This window comes from Dendrobates tinctorius, unplaced genomic scaffold, assembly GCF_039654945.1.
Source record: "Dendrobates tinctorius isolate UK_male_01 unplaced genomic scaffold, ASM3965494v1 ptg000089l, whole genome shotgun sequence".
NCBI classification, from domain to species: domain Eukaryota; kingdom Metazoa; phylum Chordata; class Amphibia; order Anura; family Dendrobatidae; genus Dendrobates; species Dendrobates tinctorius.
This window is the reverse complement of record NW_027361757.1, coordinates 1,040,546-1,059,993: the sequence shown is the minus strand read 5'-3', so window position 1 is coordinate 1,059,993 and position 19,448 is coordinate 1,040,546. Positions and strand designations below refer to the sequence as shown.

The window sequence follows — 19,448 nt, the reverse complement described above, 5'->3', positions numbered from 1 at the left end:
TCGCTAGCGATCTCGCTGTGTGTGACATGCATCAGCGACTGGCCCCCCCGCCAGGTATCGCTGATCATGCAGGAATTTCCTGGGCCATTTTTTGATTGTTGGTCTCCCAGCGGGAGAGCAAAGATCAGCGAGCTCCCAGTGGTGTAAGCAGACGCTGGAAGCTGGTATCCAAGGTAAATATCGGGTAACTAAGCGTGCGCATCGCTTGGTTACCCGCTGTGTTCCATGGATACCTGCGTGCTCGCGCTGGGAGCAGGTGAAGCGATGGTCAGGGGACCACCACAATGCAGGGAGACTACGGTACACAAGATGAGGTGCAAGCAACAAAGGGTTAATTTATTTACGGGCAAGGAATGCAGTGTTAGGAAAGTGTAAACAGGGGTATGCAATGACATAAAACAATTTGCAAAAGTGATATTCTCTAGCTGGGCCGTACAAATGGCACGGAGCGCCAACTATTACAGATCAGTGTATTTTGCAAAAGGCAAAACAATGCAATAAAGTACAGTGTGCTGCTACTCAAACTATAGCCTGACTGGCTACTCCAGCCACATGGCTACCGTGCTCTGTCTATTGCAGCCTATCCTAAGCCCTAAACATGTGTGCACATGGGGTTAACACTCATATTAGTTGGTATCTCAGTCCATTCGGGGGCCCCTGAAGCTTTGCAAAATGGTGCGCACTTCTTCCTGGAAGCTCTGTTTCCTTGTGTGCAAGTTCAATAATGCTCCTAGGAATGATGGATTCCTCCTCTGGGTTCCTTTGTTGTCTTTTCTTTGTGGCTTCTTTTCCTCACAGCTCACGCAGGCACACCGTTCTTCCTGCAGAAATCTCAGGTCTGTTCTACACACAGAAAAGCAGCCCCTCTCCTCTGTAGTCTGGCAGATGAAACCAAACAGCCTTTACAGCAGGGAAGTGCAGAATGTCCCATTGCTCTAACCAAGGGGGTGCTGTCTCTTAAAGGGGAAGCTTGTCTCTACTGTCCATAGCACTGCCACCCCCTTACATGCCTCCCTACTTAAAGATGGTCATCTTCGACCATCACAGCATCAAGGTTGCAGTGGAATAGAGACACTTACAATGCAGAACAGCACCTATAGGGGAGAAAGCACAAGCGGAGAAACAGACAGAGAACACTGTTCTATGTATAGGGCTGGTGGAACCCCTGCAGTAGACCTCTGGGATCTCCAGATGTCTTGACTATCCTCCAGAGGAATACTTGCTGCAGGGGTTGTAGTAGGCTCTTGTCTGGACTCATCGTCACGTGGCGGCAGTGGTACCTCCAGAAGATTACCATCTCTGTCCGGCTGAGGTCCTCCCAAGGTGTCAGGGACAATCCACCATTCATCATTGATTTCACCAGCAGGCAAGACAGGTTCAGGAGGTGGAGCATCACCCTCAAGTGGCACTGGTACAGGACGGGCCTCGGACCGGCATGGCCGTAGCATATTCCTGTGGAGCACTCTAGGGGCGGACGCCCCATTCTAAACCTGCACCTTGTAGACTGGACTGTCAGCATACACTCGCTCGATGACTTTGTAAGGCTGTACTTCCCAGATCTCTTGCTTAGTTTACCTTTGGGGCGTTTCTCCCCGGGCCGGAGCGGTATCTCTTGAATCAGTTTACGGCCCGTAGGTTCTTTCTCCTGTAGCTGCTGACCCACCAACTGCCGTATTGTTTGCAGTTGTTTCTGATGTTCTTTCTCCCATCAAGTGACGTTTCGCTCCATCAGCTCCTCTGGCTGCTCTAACTTCAATTCAATGATCTTTTGTCCAGCTCTTCCAAACAGCAGCAGATAGGGGGTGTAACCCATGGTGGAGTGGACCTGATAGTTGTAGGTCCAGACCAACTATAGCAGGAAATCTGGCTAGCATGCCTTCTTGTCCTCTTCCCCTCTTCCAACATCCTCAGCATTTGAAGTAAGGTCCGGTGGAAGCGTTCACATGTTCCGTTGCCTTGAGGATTTTAAGGGGTGGTCCGGGACCGCTCGATGCCATACAAACGGTACAGTTCTTCCATCACCTTGCCTTGGAAACGTGCACCTTGGTCAGAGTGGATGCACTTTGGGCACCCATACACTCGGATGAAGTCTTGACAGATGGCCCGTGCCGCCAACTCGGCAATCTGATCTCTAGTCGGGGTGACTACCGCGAACTTGGAGAAATGGTTGGTCATCACCAAACAGTACTGTGGCCCCCCGGGCTGAGTGTCCCGCAAGGAGATAGTTGATCATCAGGACTTCTAGCGGTTCCTTAGTATGTATGGTCTGGATGGGTGCCCTTTGTTCAGTACTCTTAATGAGGTCGCACACCCGACATTGCCGGCAAACCTTTTCTACCACAGACTCCAACCGGGGGCAGTACACGTGCCGCTGTAACAACTGGTAGGTCTTTGTGGCCCCGAAGTGGGCTCCGAATTCGTGGGCATCTTTAGCCACTTCTTGGGCCATTCCTCCTGGTATGACCACCTGCCACTTTACTTCAGTATCTTTCGGCTGTTGCCTCTTGCGATATAGCACTGATTCTCGCACCTCCAGCCTATCCCATTGGTGTAAGACACTCTTCATCTCAGCGTCCAGACTATCTCTCTCTTGTTTGCCTGGCTTCCGCTTCTGCGCTACCCAGCATTTCATCTGTCTCAGCCCTCCGTCTTCATCTTGAACATTTCACCACTCTTCATTGGTTCTCCCCAGAGATCGGGGTAGTGCGCAGGCCTCACTACTTGACTGGACCACAACCACTGGGGTCTTGAACTTACAGAAGTCTGGGGTTTCTTCCTCTTCGAGTTATTCATCGAGATCCCCCACTGGAGTTTCCACCGTCACTCGTGACTGGCCATCGACATTTGCATTTTCAGTAGCAGAGCGATAACGGATCGTAAAGTCAAACTTGGCCAGGCGAGCCACCCACCGTTGTTCTAAGTCCCCCAATTTAGCATTGTCAAGGTGGGCCAGGGGATTATTGTCCATTTGAACTTTAATCTTGGTCCCTGAGATGAAGCCCGCAAACTTCTGTCATGGCCCACATGAGGGCCAGGAGCTCTAACTGAAAAGAGCTTTAATTATGGGGTTTTCTTTCACTGTCTTGCAGGGACCTACTGGCATACCCAATGACTCTCTGATGTCCATCCTGTATTTGGGAAAGTACTGCACCGAGTCCATGAAGGCTACCATCTGTGTACAGCAGGAACGGTTGATCGAAATCTGCGTAGGCCAAAATCGGGGCTGAAGTAAAAGCATTCTTTATAGCCTGGAAGGCCTCATCTCATCTCTGGTCCCAGGGGATGCACTGGGTCTTCGGCACTCCGGCGGTCCCCCTCAGCAGTTCATTCAGAGGACCCACCACCTTTGCGAAATCTTTGACAAACCATCAGTAGCACCCAGCGAGTCCAAGGAAGGCCTGGAGTTCCCGCACGGTTCAAGGAACTGGCCACTTCTGAATAGCAGCCACTTTTTCTGGTGAAGGCAGAACTCCGTCTTGTGACACTATGTGGCCCAGGTACTCGATCTCTCTTGAAGAGGTGGCACTTCTTTGGCTTCACCTTCAGGTTATAAGCCCGCAGTCTTCCGAGTACCTGTCCAAGCCGGGCAAGATGGTCTTTGAACGAGGTAGAGAACACAATGTTGTCATCCAGGTAGATCAGGGTAGCCTCAAAGTTTAAGTCTCCCAAACACTTTTCCATCAGCCGTTGAAACGTGCCCGGAGCATTAAAGAACCCAGGCATCCGGTTAAACTCGAACAATCCCATAGGGAGGATGAAGGCAGTTTTTTCCTTGTCCTTCTCGGCCACGGCCACTTGCCAGTATCCGCTTGCTAGGTCCAAGGTGGAGAAGTTCTTGGCTTTCCCTAATGCTGTCAAGGATTCCTCGATGTGGGGTAACGGATATGAGTCTTGCACAGTGCAGGCATTGAGTTTCCTGTAATCTACACAGAACCGGATGGTCCCATCCTTCTTCTTGACGAGCACCACCGGGGCCGCCCAAGGGCTCTGACTTATCTGCACTACTCCTGAATCCAGCATCTGCCTCAGTAATGTCTTCACCTCTAGGTACATCTTGGGTGGGATTTGCCGGTATTGTTCTCGAATTGGGCGAGCGTCCTCGGTCGGTATCTCATGTGTGATCGCTTCGGTACAGCCAAAATCTTCGGCGTGACGGGCGAATGGGGCCTGATTTTCCCACAGCATAGCTTCTATCACCCACACATGCTCAGGGCCAAGAGTCTTCACATCCACTTCCATTTGGTCAAGGATGATTCGCCCATTCCACTCCGGGGATGGCTTCTCTTCGGGCCCCGCAGTGACTGCCAGGGTCCACCCCGTACCTTCGATCGGCAATAAAGACATCTCTTTCTGACTCACCACTTCGTCCTTGTGTAGGTACACCCAGGCCAGATCTGTCCCCCGTGGCAAGGTGACTTCCCCGGGGCCCACGTTCAAAGCTTTTATGGTGATGTGTCCTCGCTGGACCACAGCTATCATACAAGCTATCATGACTTCTTGGTCCACTCCTCTGCCTACCACAGGCTGAACTATCACCTCCAGCCTGTCAAGGTTGCAAAGAGTCCCCACTGGAAGCTGTAATATACTTTCTCACTCGGGAGGCAGGATTACAGACTCCTTCCCAGGGGCCTGATGATCCCTACTGCCTGATAAGACAGCACACTCTTCTGCGTCCCACAAACGTGGATCAATCGCTGAAGGGCTTCTTGAGTAGGCTTGTGTGTGGCAGCCTTCTTTCAATAACTGGGTCCCCGTTTGGTGAACATTATCTTATAGAGTTCTCGTAGGATATTCATTCCCAGTACTACAGGCACGTCTTCTTTGATGGGCTCAGGGACTAGCAGGATCCCTTTCTTTCCTACTTCTTGCCCACAGATTCGAATATTCATCCACACAGTCCCTGTGACCGGGATCAGCTGTTGATTTTCAGCAAACAACCGGATCAATGTCTCCTTCTCTAGCTTAGCCAGGGCCTGAAAATGCTGTTTGAAATATGATTCTGGCATTGTTGTCACTTGTGAACCGGTATCTATCAAGCTAATCCACTGGAACGCCCTCAAATTCAGCACGCAGGATGGGACTCCCAGCAATCAAGTGTTCATTATGATAAGGAGCGGCCTCTCTTCTTGCTTCCCCCCAAGGGAGTGACGCGTTACTGCAGGGGTTGGTAGTTTAACGGCGGCTATTGCTGGCTTTGAGCATAATTCCCGCAGTCCCTGGCAAGGTGCCCTTGTCCTCCACATTCCCAGCATTGGATGCCTCCTCTTCGCTGAGGTGCAACGCGAGCCTGTCTTCGTGCCTCTGGTGCCTGGTGGGGGGGAGCTTGCACCCACTGACCCCTTAAAGGTCGTGCCGAAGGATGGTTATATGAGTGTGTTGAGTCAGACTATTGTTCTCCCATTCTTTGCTCCATCCGGGTTAATTTATCTTGCATACTGACAAGAGACTGCTGCAAGTCATGCACTACCTGGACCAGCGTCTCCTGTTGATTTGGGTCCCCTCTGGAATTGGCATCCTGGACATGCATCACACCAGACGCGTAACTGTCTTCCTTGCTTCGGGCCACTGCTTCTGCCAGGATTTGACGGAATGAAAGAGCCGGATCTGCACAGACCCGTTCTGACAGTGCTCTCCTCAAGGATGTGCCATGCAGTCCCAGAATGAATTGATCCCGGAGTATCCGGTCTTTGGAGTCCATGCCACCGAGCCCATCTGTCTCTTTCCTCTGCACTTCTGTCAACACTTCTTGCAGTGCTGTCGCATACTAAGAGATCCATTCTTCTTCCTGCTGCAGTCTAGAGAAAAATTTGGCACAGAGGTGTCCTGCGCTAGCAGTCTCGCCGTAGATCTCTTGCAGGAATTTCAGTAACTCCTTCAGGGTACTATGGGTGAGTTCCAGCTGTAGCCAGACATTCTTATGGGCCTCTCCCTCCAAGGCAGTCAAAGCAATGTCCACTTCAAGGTCTGTACTGATGTTATAAATCTTCAGGGTGCTTTGCAGCTGGGACACCCAATCAGACAGGGGCGTATTATTGCTGTCAAATTTTGGAAGCACACTAAATTTGGTGCCCATAGGGAGTGTCCTTGCAGGGGTTCCACCAATGCCCGCAGCATCCCCACTAACACTAGCATTCTCGCCATTGATGCCTTCTGCCTGCATCTTGGTGATAGTCACCCTTCTCGCATCGCCACTTGAAGCGATGGCTGGGGGACCACCACAATGCAGGGAGACTACGGTACACAAGATGAGGTGCAAGCAACAAAGGGTTAATTTATTTACGGGCAAGGAATGCAGTGTTAGCAAAGTGTAAACAGGGGTATGCAATGACATAAAACAATTTACAAAAGTGATATTCTCTAGCTGGGCCGTACAGATGGCACGGAGCACCAACTATTACAGATCAGTGTATTTTGCAAAAGGCAAAACAATGCAATAAAGTACAGTGTGCTGCTACTCTAACTATAGCCTGACTGGCTACTCCAGCCACACGGCTACCGTGCTCTCTCTATTGCAGCCTATCCTAAGCCCTAAACATGTGCGCACACAGGGTTAGCACTCACAGTAGTTGGTATCTCAGTCCATTCAGGGGCCCCTGAAGCTTTGCAAGATGGGGCGCACTTCTTCCTGGAAGTTCTGTTTTCCTTGTGTGCAAGTTCAATGATGCTCCTAGGAACGATGGATTCCTCCTCTGGGTTCCTTTGTTGTCTTTTCTTTGTGGCTTCTCACGGCAAGACAGGAAAGCCACCTTTTAATTCCCAGAATAGTTTACAAAGTCACAGTCGCAGACTAAACGTTCTTTTCCTCACAGCTCACGCAGGCACACCCTTTTTCCTGCAGAAATCTCGGGTCTGTTCTACACACAGAAAAGCAGCCCCTCCCTTCTTTAGTCTGGCAGATGAAACCAAACAACCTTTACAGCAGGGAAGAGCAGAATGTCCCACTGCTCTAACCAAGGGGGCGCTGTCTCTTAAAGGGGGGGCAGCTTGTCTCTACTGTCCATAGCACTGCCACCCCCTTACACTGGTATCCAAGGTACACAGCGGGTAACTAAGTGCCGCGCGCGCTTAGTTACCCGATATTTACCTTGGATACCAGCATCCAGTGTGAGCACGCAGGTATCCAAGGTACACAGCGGGTAACTAAGCGACGCGCTCACTTAGTTACCCGATATTTACCTTGGATACCAGTGTCCTGGTTGGTCCTGATCGCTGGTGAAATCTGCCTGTTTGGCAGCTCAGCAGCGATCATGTAGCGAGGCACCAGCGATCCTGACAAGGTCGTTTCATTGTCAGGATCCCTGGTGCATCATTATGTGTGATGGGGCCTTAAGAATGCTAGTTTCACAATAATCTTTCATTGTAAACAGGTTGCTGAACACCTAATAAACCAGCAAAATGCGCATTCATTGTGTGAAATGATATTTTGTGCTGCACAAAAAAAATCACCCTTCAGGACAGTACATTGTTTTGTGTAAATAGGACTTGAGCTGGTGAGAACAATGGCAACCTAGGTGCACTGATTGATCTACTACAAATCATTCATTGTGCTTTATTTACTGTGGTCAGCCTGTTTAAACAGGCTATTAAAGGCCTGCCACCAGTCTGTAAATGGACCTTTAGGCCTTATTCAGAATTCTATTTTTTTCTTACACGTCCAAAGAAAGGGAACGATTTTCATCGGGTTTTGGTCAGTGTGTCCATCTTTGCCACTGTGGCATCCATTTTTCATATATGAAAAAAATAAATACATTTCTATGGACATTATACAAATGGCATTCATGTGCTATCTACGGTTTTATTTTCAAGAATCCATTGACTTGCATTGAAGAGTTAGATCCTTGAGATGGTGAGGGAACACTTAGCTATTTTAAATGAATTGAAATCTTCTGGTCCAGATGTATTACATTACTTTAAAAATTCCTGGAGAACAGGAGAAGTCTCAGATCATTGGAGAAGGGTAAATGCTGTCCCTAGCTTCAAAAAAGGAAATAAAATGGAGCCATAAAATTACGGGCCAGAGAGCCTGTTCAAAGATATTTAAACAAATTAACCCCTTACTGCCATGTGACGTACTATCCCGTCCATGTGCCCCGGGACTTAATTCCCAGGAACGGGATAGTACATCACAGCGATCAGCGGCGCCCACGGTGATTATCACAGCTGACACCTGGCACTATGTGTCAAACACGATCGCGGTGTACCGAGGGTTAAAGGGAAGCATCGGCAGGGAGGGGGCTCCCTCCGTGCTTCCCTGAGCCCCCCACAGCAGCGCAATGTGCAGCGCTGCTGTGGGGGGTTCCATCACTGCAGGTCCCTGAATCCAAGATAGCGATGGGGACCTTCAGGGACCTGCAAAGCGCAGGCACAAGGAAGCCTTGTGCAGTGCCTGTGACAGATCGCTGATCTGTCACAGTGATCTGTGATGTGACAGATCAGCGATCTGTCACAGGACAGTGATATCCCACCTGGGACAATGTAATAAAAAAATTTTAAAAAAGGGTAAAAATAATTTTTAAAAAATCGCTAAATAAATTTAAAAAAATAAAAAAATCCCTAATAAATTCATTTTTTGGAAATAAAAAAGAAAACAATAAAAGTACACACATTTAGTATCGCCACGTCGGTAACGACCAGCCCGATAAAACTGTCCCATTAGTTAACCCCTTTAGCGAACCCCTTAAAAAATAAAAATAAAAAACGAGGCAAAAAATGATTTATCATACCGCCAACAAAAAGTGCACTAACGCACGATCAAAAAGACGCATATAAATATCCATGGTACTGCAGAAAACGTCATCTTGTCCCGCAAAAAACGAGCTGCCACACAGCATCATCAGCAAAAAAATAAAAAAGTTATAGCTCGCAGAATAAAGCGATGCAAAAATAATTATTTTTTATATAAAATTGTTTTCATTGCATAAAAGCGCCAAAACATAAAAAAACATAAATGAGGTATGGCTGTAACCGTACTGACCCAAAGAATAAAACCGCTTTATCAATTTTACCGCAGGCGGAACGGTGTAAACGCACTCCCCAAAAGAAATTCATGAAACACTGGTTTTTGTTCATTCTGCGTCCCAAAAATCAGAACAAAAAGCGATCAAAAAATGTCACGTGCCCGAATATGATACCAATAAAAACGTCAGCTCGCCCTGCAAAAAATAAGACCTCACATGACTCGGTGGGTCAAAATATGGAAAAATTATAGCTCTCAATATGTGGTGATGCAAAAACTATTTTTACAATAAAAAGTGTCTTTTAGCGTATGACAGCTGCCAAAAATAAAAACCGCCATAAATAGTAAATCAAACCCCCCGTTATCACCCCCTTAGTTAGGGGAAAAATAATAAAATTAAAAGAAAATGAATTTATTTCCATTTTCCCGCTAGGGTTAGGGCTAGGGTTAGGGCTGAGATTAGGGTTAGGGCTAGGGTTAGGGGTGTGTTGGGGTTAGGGTTGGAGTTATAATTGGGGGGTTTCCACTGTTTGGGCACATCAGGTGCTCTCCAAATGCAACATGGCGTCTGATCTCAATTCCAGCCAATTCTGCGTTGAAAAAGTCAAATGGTGCTCCTTCCCTTCCAAGCTCTGCCATGCGCCCAAACAGTGTTTTACCCCCACATATAGGGTATTAGCCTACTCAGGACAAATTGCAAAACAACTTTTGGGGTCCAATTTCTCCTGTTACCCTTAGGAAAATAAAAAATTGGGGGCAAAAATATCATTTTTGTGGAAAAAAATGATTTTTTTATTTTCGCGCCCGGGCGTTATAAACTTCTGTGAAGCACTTGGGGGTTCAAAGTTCTCACCACACATATAGATAAGTTCCGTTGGGGGTCTAGTTTCCAAAATGGGGTCACTTGTGGGGAGTTTCAATAGTTTAGGTACATCAGGGGCTCTCCAAAGGCAACATGACACCCGCAGACCATTCCATCAAAGTCTGCATTCCAAAAACGTCACTACTTCCCTTCCGAGCCCCGACGTGTGCCCATACAGTAGTTTTCTCCCACATATGGGGTATCAGCATACTCAGGACAAATTGGACAACAACTTTTGGGGTCCATTTTCTCCTGGTACCCATGGGAAAATAAAAAATGGGGACTAAATGATCATGTTTGTGGAAAAAATAAGATTTTTTTATTTTCATGCCCGGGCGTTATAAACTTCTGTGAATCACTGGGGGGTTCAAAGTGCAAACCACACATTTAGATAAGTTCCTTAGGGGGTCTAGCTTCCAAAATGGGGTCATTTGTGGGGGGATTCCACTGTTTAGGTACATCAGGGGCTTTCCAAACGCGACATGGTGTCCGATCTCAATTCCAGCCAAAAACGTCAAATGGCGCTGCTTCCCTTCCGAGCTCTGCCATGTGCCCAAATAGTCGTTTACACCCACATATGGGGTATCAGCGTACTCAGGACAAATTGCACAATAACTTTTAGGGTCCTGTTACCCTTGGGAAAATAAAAATTGGGGGTGAAAAGATCATTTCTGTGGAAAAAATATGATTTTTTAATTGTACCGCTGTATGTTATAAACTTCTGTGAAGCCCTTGTGGGTTCAAAGTTCTCACCACATATCTAGATAAGTTCCTTGGGGGAGTCTAGTTTCCAAAATGGGGTCACTGGTGTGGGGTTTCCACTGTTTAGGTACTGTTTAGGGGCTCTCCAAACGTGACATGGCATCCGATCTGAATTCCAGCCAATTCTGCATTGAAAAAGTCAAACGGCGCTCCTTCCCTTCTGAGCTCTGTCATGCGCCGAAACAGTGGTTCCCCCCACATATCAGGTATCAGTGTGCTCAGAACAAATTGCACAATATCTTTTCCAGTCAAATTTCTCCTTTTACACTTGGTAAATTAAAAAAATTGAACCTGAAGTATTTTTTTTGTGAAAAAAAAGTTAAATGTTCATTTTTTTTTTAAATTTTCAAAAAATTCCTGTGAAGCACCTGAAGGGTTAATAAACTTCTTGAATGTGGTTTTGAGCACCTTAAGGGGTGCAGTTTTTAGAATGGTGTCACATTTGGGTATTTTCTATCATATAGACCCCTCAAAGTGGCTTCAAATGTGATGTGTTCCGTAAAAATAAAATGGTGTTACAAAAATGAGAAATCGCTGGTCAACTTTTAACCCTCTTAACTTCCTAACGAAAAAAAAATTTTGGTTCCAAAATTGTGCTGATGTAAAGTAAACATGTGGGAAATGTTACTTATTAAGTTTTTTGTGTGACGTATCTCTGTGATTTAAGGGCATAAAAATTCAAAGATGGAAAATTGCGCAATTTTCAAAATTTTTGCCAAATTTTTTTCACAAATAAACGCAAGTTATATGAATGAAATTTTACCACTATCATGAAGTACAATATGTCACGAGAAAACAATGTCATAATCACCGGGATCCATGGAAGCGTTCCAGAATTATTACCTCATAAAGGGACAGTGGTCAGAATTGTAAAAATTATCCCGGTCATGAACGTGCAAACCACCCTTGGGGGTTAAGGGGTTAATAAACAGCATTTGCGTAAATACTTGGAAAAGAATACAGTCATTAACCAGGCCAGCATGGGTTTGTAGCAAACAAGTCATGCAAGACTAATCTAATTTCCTTCTATGATAGAATCACTGACTGGGTGGATCAGGGAAATGCAGCAGATGTAGTATATCTCGACTTCAGCAAAATATTTGATAAAGTATTTCATACTATTCCTTATTGAAAAAAATGACCTAGTATGGGATTAACAAGGCTATTGCTAGGTGGATTCATAACTGTTTCAGTTATTGTACTCAAAGAGTGGTACTAAATGGTTGCACAAACAATTGGAAGAGTGTTTCAAGTGAGGTACCTCCGCATGGTTTCTCTACTCCCACCATGTGGGGACATTGGCTTACTCACCACCCTTGCCCCAGAGGCATCCTCCTCCTGGGATTCCTTCTTCTCATCTGTGCACCCCACACACTGTTCTGGTGGCACGCCTAGTGCGCACATGTGCTCCACTGCTCTTAAAGGGGGAAGTGCTCGCATATAGTAAAATGCCCCCAACATCTGGGAGACATTTAGTTAAAGTGATCACCTGCAAGGTGTCTCCCAGCCAATAGCTGGGAGGTATCCTGTATAAAAGAAACCCTCCCCAATAGGGAGGTGCCTGGGCAACCTCCTATGGTTTAGTAACATAGTAACATAGTTTTGAAGGCTGAAGGAAGACCTTATGTCCATCTAGTTCAGCCTATTTTTAGTGCAGCTGTTCTGCATTGATGATCCTGGGTAAGGCAAAAAACCCACAGAGTAGAAGCCAATTCTCTCCATAGGGAAAAAAATTCCTTCCCCTAAGCTGGGTCAACCATCTACCTATAATATTATGTTATTCGTAACCTTCTATACTGTTACTCACAAGAAAAGCATCCATTCCTTTCTTAAATTCATTCAGTGAGTTGGCCATCACCATTTCCTCAGGAAGAGAATTCCAGAGCCTCACTACTCTTACCGTGAAGAACCCTCTTCTATGCTGGTGCAGAAATTGTCTTTCCTCCAAATGAAGAGAATGCCCCCTTGTTCTTGTCACAGTCCTTGGTACAAATAGTTCATTGGAGAGATCTCTGTATTGCCCTCTGATATACTTGTACATATATATTAGGTCTCCCCTTTTCTAGAGTAAATAGACCTCATTTTGATAACCTTTATGGGTATTGTAGTGAATAGTTTTGAGCGATATTTTCTGATATTGAGAAATATCAGATCAGATTGGATCAGACCGATACCCAAAAAGTATCGGGTATCGCCGATTCCGATACCGGAAGCCCCATGCAAGTCTATGGGACAGAAATATCAGAATTAAAAAAACCCTTTCTTTACTTGCACATCCAGTTCGGGAGGGGGAAAGAGTGTGGGCGGTGCGTGGGCGGACACTGTGCGTGTCTGTGTGGGCGGGGTCTGTGCGGGCCTGCCGGGGGTCTGTGCGGGCCTGCCGGGGGTCTGTGCGGGCCTGCCGGGGGTCTGTGCGGGCTGGCGGGGGTCTGTGCAGGCCTGCCGAGGGTTGTGTGTGTGTGCAGGCATCGTCCGATGGGACTACAAGTCCCATCGGGCGATGCCTGCTACAATGACAGTGATTGACACATTAGCCAATGATGGGACAGTAGTAGTCCCATCATCCGGCTAATGTGTTGAATGTAAAAAAAAAACATACATACTACATAGTACATACATACTACATATATACTACAAGGAGAAGCTGTATCGGAGAGTGATGCGAAAGAAGCCGTTTCTGCAACCACGCCACAAACAGAGTCGCCTGAGGTATGCAAAAGCACATTTGGACAAGCCAGTTACATTTTGGAAGAAGGTCCTGTGGACTGATGAAACAAAGATTGAGTTGTTTGGTCATACAAAAAGGCGTTATGCATGCGCTGTATTGTTGACCGATACACAGTGACACCATCTGCAGCAAGATGATGCTGCAGGTCTTTGGAGGTGGTCTGTGGATTGTCCTTGACTGTTCTCACCATTCTTCTTCTCTGCCTTTCTGATATTTTTCTTGGCCTGCCACTTCTGGGCTTAACAAGAACTGTACCTGTGTTCTTCCATTTCCTTACTATGTTCCTCACAGTGGAAACTGACAGGTTAAATCTCTGAGACAACTTTTTGTATCCTTCCCCTGAAAAGCTATGTTGAATAATCTTTGTTTTCAGATCATTTGAGAGTTGTTTTGAGGAGCCCATGATGCCACTCTTCATAGTAGAATCAAATAGGAGAACTACTTGCAAGTGGCCACTTTAAATACCTTTTCTCATGATTTGATACACCTGGCTATGAAGTTCAAAGCTCAATGAGGTTACAAAACCAATTTAGTGCTTCAGGAAGTCAGTAAAAAGTAGTTAGGAGTGTTCAAATCAAGAAAATGATAAGGGTGCCCATACTTTTGCACCGGTCAAATTTTGTTTAAATGCAGATTGCACATTTTCTGTTAGTACAATAAACCTCATTTGAATCCAGAAATATAACTGAGTCCATCAGTTATTAGATATATAAAACTGAAATAGCTGTTGCAAAAACCAAAATTGTTATAAAGAAAAAAGGTTAACATTAATAGGGGTGCCCAAACTTTTACATATGACTGTAGATAACACAGAATTCTTCTTTAACAACTGAGAGGTGATTGACACAGCTCTCCTGATCACTATGTGTCACAATATCTCATCATTCCCATTAACTTAAAACAAGGATGGAAGAAATTAAGAAAAACAATGCAGTACACTAAGTGATTCAGGCCAAAATGATGGTTAAATTCACACTATTGAGGTCAATTTGAAATCTTGCCATACATAGTAATGTCGCTTTTAATGAAAGCGTTTATTACATACTGTATATAATGTTGATCTGCTCATGTTCATGAACGTTCAAGTTGTGGTGTCTATAGCCACCTTTTCACACAGATTTGTAAATTAACTTTGAATTTTACTCAATTATTGCTCTCATTCATCTCTTTGCGTAACTTAGCTGATATGTCCATGTGCTTTGTATTAGAATAAAAAAAAAAATAGAATTGATTTGTCACATGATGACCCAATCAGTGTTAGCAGAATCCCTTCAACATATAGTAGGATATATTAGTTTTTATTTAAGGTGTCCATCATATTACTGTAAAAAGTGGCACAACAAGCTGAGCTTTTTGTTCTCGCAAAAATGTCATAATTCGATGCATATATGAACCTAGCCTAAGATGTACATAGCTGAAAATCATTGTAGTATGTCACCAAAGCTTACTCCGTGTTCTTTTTTTTGCCATTTCAGATGGTGTTCACACCCTAACATGTGCACTGATGCTGTTAAACACAGACTTGCATGGACATGTAAGTAAGCATAAGCTATTTCCATAAAATGTCTTTTGAATATATTTTGAAGTCAAATTTTATAATATCTTCACTGTCAGGACTGTCAGAGGCCACGGGTTCAAAAAGGCTACCTCAGACAGACTTGCCATAAGCCACTCGGTCCGACAGATGCCAGGGGATCCCCTACCTTCAGCCTTTAACCACTGTACAGGAATCTAGTCTTACAACAGCGTCCACTGGTTTATTTCCACAAAAGGTCTGCTGTCCAGAAGAGTGAACTAGAGGCAAGAAGGGTAGCCATGTAGGGTCAAAGCCAAGAAGTCACGTTAGGGGCAAAATAGTAAAGCTAGCGGGTAGTCAAAGGTCAATACGAGGTCAAAGAACGGAAATAATCAGAACAAACAGGACCACAGCACAGCAGTATATACCTTCAAGGGTTGAAATAGCTGACTGCTCTGCCCAGGACTATCAGGAAGGTGTGATCAAAACCTAGACCAAAATTAACTTCTTAGCTCCCTAGTAAAGCAGCACCGAAAGTCTCAAGGAAAAATACAACTGGCACTGTCACGCGTCACAAGCAATAAAGGTGTGCCGCTACCCAGTGGCCAAAGCAGAAATAGAGGAGACACAAATCGGCACAAATATTACATTCAAAAGTTGATAGGAAACTTATAGCATTGGTATTTTTAATGTTCCAATATTTATGTCCACAGCTGTGTCTCCCTCTTCCATACTGATAGTTCTTTACGTCACTTGCCTTATCTTTTGCATTATTCTCGTGTCCTGTTGTGTATAAATATGTGATTCTTCAGATTATGTGTTTTTCTATGCCTGATGAAGAGACCTGAGTAGTCTTGAAAGCTTGCTATTTGTTACCATCTTTTCATTTAGCCATTAAAATGTATCAACCACTAAGGACTCTCAAATTGTTATATTTTGGTATTTTTAAGAAATTGACTAAGTGGTCGATATTGCGATGGATGTATTACACCTATAAATGAACTGACTTGCTAGCTAAAGGTATGGATGGACTTGTGTTTGCAAAATCTTAATGCACTTATAAACAGTTTGGGGGTGAAGTCAAGCTGGCAGATTCAGTTTTACTGATGATTGTTACATTTGTTAATTTTTTGTTAAAAGCATATTGGTGTATAATAATATAATGCCAACACACAGTATATTGACCCCTTAGTAGCCCCCACCTTTGTATGATGGCCGGAGCACTGTTATCCCCACACTGTACGATAGCCCCCTCACTCTATGATAGCCTTCTAAATAGTCTCCATAGTCCTCCATAAAGTATACTGAACTCCTCATAGGCTTCTATATAGTTTAATGCACGCCCCTTAGGTCTCCATGTAGTATAAGGCACCCCCATAGGCCTCTATATAGTATAATGCACTACCAATAGGCCTCCATATAGTTTAATGCACTCCCTATAGGCCTCTATATAGTATAATGCACTCTCTATAGGCCTCCATATAGTATAATACACTCCCCATAGGCCTCTATATAGTATAATTCACTGCCCATAGGCCTTAATATAGCATAATGTACTCCCCATAAGTCTCGATAAAGAATAATGCACTCTCCATAGACCTCTATACAGTTTAATACACTCCGCATAGGCCTCTATATAGTATAATGCACTTCCCATATGCTCTGTATAGTATTATGGACTTCCCATAGGCCTTCATACCATATAATGCACTCCCCATAGGCCTCTGTATAGTATAATGCACTCCCCATAGACATCTATATTGCCTATATTGCATCATGCATTCCCATAGGCTTCTATATAGTATAATACACTACCTATAGGCCTCCGTATATTATAATGCACTCCCCAAAGGCCTCAATATAGTATAATGCACTCCCAATAGGCCTCCATATAGAATAATGCATTCCCCATCAGTCTCCATATAGTATAATGCACTCTCTATAGGCCTCCATATAGTATAATGCACTCCTCATAGGCCTCCATGCTGTATAATGCTCTCCACATAGGCCTCTATTATAATTCACTGCCCATAGGCCTCAATATAGCATAATGCACTCCCCATAAGTCTCCATACAGTATAATGCACTCCCCATAGGCCTCTATACAGTATAGTGCACTTTGCATAGGCCTCCATATAGTATAATGCATTTCCCATAGGCCTCCATATAGTATAATGCACTCCCCATATGCTCTATAGAGTATAGTATTATGCACTTACCATAGGCCTCCATACAGTATAATGCACTCCACATACGATTCTATAGTATAATGCACCCCACATAGGCTCTATATAGTATCATGCACTTCCCATAGGCCTTCATACCATATAATGCACTCCCCATAAAAAAATACAATGCTCACCTCTCTTCCTTGTTCCCCCATTGCTCTGAGCACCCGCTCAGCTCGGCAGGCACCATGTAGTAGCGTCATTGCGCTCAGTTTCATTGTCTGTGTCACTGATGTCAAATGCAGAGGGGGAATGATGTGAGAGGGATTGTGTCTCTTCCTCTCTCATCATTGCTTACAACTGTATCGACAACAATACCGTTAAACTTGCGATGACAGGTGGGGACCTGATGCTGGCACTGGGCGCTTCTTCCTGCTCATAAGGCCCATAATGACAGCGTGGCAGTGCATTCAGATTGGGTCTCACTGCTCTGCCGCAGAGTGTAACTGTATGGACACAGTGCGCACACCAATATAGCTACAGTAGCGCAGCTCTGGGTGAGCCCCTCAGAGCACGGGCCCCGGGGCGACCCTCTCTTCCCCCCTGGTAGCTACGCTACTGTTAAATGATAATCCTTCTCTTAAGAGGATTATTGCAAGAGGATTATTCTTGCCAGGATTGGTTGTTTGCAAACCATACATTCTTCAGTATCAGCTTAAATGCCCTTACTATCTTAGAATTACCATCTTAATAGTAGATGATCCTACAGTCTTTCTTTTATTCACTAACCTATGGCTATAAATATTTGAATTGGTTATCTAACACAATAAAGATTGGATTTTTTTACAGTCTTTTTCTCCTGATTCCCACAACTTATTCCAAAGTGGCATCTGTATGGGCTGATATCCAAATATTGAGCTGACAAACCATCATCCCGTCCCATCTCCTCCTATTTTGCCAGAACTGAGAAAAACTGGCATGAAATCATCAAAAGTTGCAAAATTTGTGCACAACTCTGCAATGTACAAAATTGATGCGCCTTTTCAAATCACTTTGAAGGATCGGGGCCATAGTGTTGGATTCTACAGGGTGGGCCATTTATATGGATACACCTAAATAAAATAGGAATGGTTGATGATATCAACTTCCTGTGTGTGGAACATTAGTATATCGGAGGGGAAAACTTTTCAAGATGGGTGGTGACCATGGCGGCCATTTTGAAGTCGGCCATTTTGGATCCAACTTTAGTTTTTCCAATGGGAAGTGTGGCGTTCGCGGCCGTACCCGGCCGCGCCCCCGCTCCGGCGGTGCCGGCTGTTGCCGCCCCCCGCCGGCGCTCCCGCTGCAGCGAAATCTCTTACCCAGCCCTTCGTCCTCCAACGTCCCTGCGCCCTCTCCTTAGGTCACGGGCGCGCGCCAGCGCTCTCTCTTCTGTCAGCGGTGGGCGGCGCTGAGGGCAGTGCGCACCGCCCACTTCCGGGTCCTATGATATTTCAGGCGTTCTCTCTGTAGTGAGGACGCCTGAGGATTGTGTTTCCTTACACTCTGTTCTGGCCCCCTCTGTCGTGTTAGGGATCTAGGTTAGGTCCTCTTTCCGTCCCCCTGCTGGTCTCAGTTCTGTCTCGCCTCCTCCTTGTCTCTCCTCTCCCCGCTCCCTTGGTCTCGTATGCTACCGTCCTTGTTCTTCCATCTGTTTCCTCCTAGTGTGCCCTTCCTCTGCTCCTGTGCCTCCTCCTGTATCCCCGCTAGTAGCGGCTGCCTGCCGCCTCCTCATCCTATAACCCTGCTCTGTCCAGTAATCTTGGTTGCGCTGTCGCTCCGTGTCCCCGAGCCGTTCCTCCTGGTACCAGCTGTTGCGTTTCTGTCCTCTGCGGTTTTGCCCCTAACGATCCCTGTATAGGGGTCGGTCATCACCTGGCGCGCTCGACCCAGGGGCTCCAGATCCTCGACCCAGAGGGTCCACTCTCGGACATTGTCCTTCCCTGTCCGTTACAGTATCCTCAGGCCATGGACCCCGCCGGTGCCGCGACCGCCACGCAGAAGGAACTGCTGTTCCTGCGTGAAAATCAGACCCGGATAATGTCCTTCATGAAGTCCATGGACACCCCGTTGTCTGCTCTGCAAACCTCAGACCCAGGACACGCCCCCCTCCTAGTCAGCCTTCAGCAGGAGCTCGCGCAGCAGCGCGATGCCCAGTCCCACATTTTGGGTTATATGGCGTCCGTTGACGACCGACTGCTTGCCTTGCAGTCCGCCGCGGCCGCCGCTACCCCACCCAGGGACGCAGCCTCGTCTCCGCCCCCCCGACTGGGAAAGCCTCCCCGGTATGGCGGAGATCCTAAACTTTGTCGGGGATTTTTAAATCAGTGCAGACTGCACTTTGAGCTCTTGCCCCAACAATACCCCACTGATTGCGCCAAGGTGGCCTTCATTGTTTCCCATCTTGAGGGAGAAGC

General features: G+C 45.9%; 1 protein-coding gene across 1 annotated transcript in view; it reads left to right on the top strand.

Moving 5' to 3' along the window:
- The window catches only part of PSD (pleckstrin and Sec7 domain containing), a 582,815-nt gene that overhangs the window by 320,546 nt on the left and 242,821 nt on the right, over positions 1-19,448 (top strand). The window contains exon 10 of the mRNA XM_073585761.1: positions 14,784-14,842. Within this exon, the coding sequence (XP_073441862.1) occupies positions 14,784-14,842 (59 nt within the window). The remainder of the gene's footprint in view (positions 1-14,783; positions 14,843-19,448) is intronic.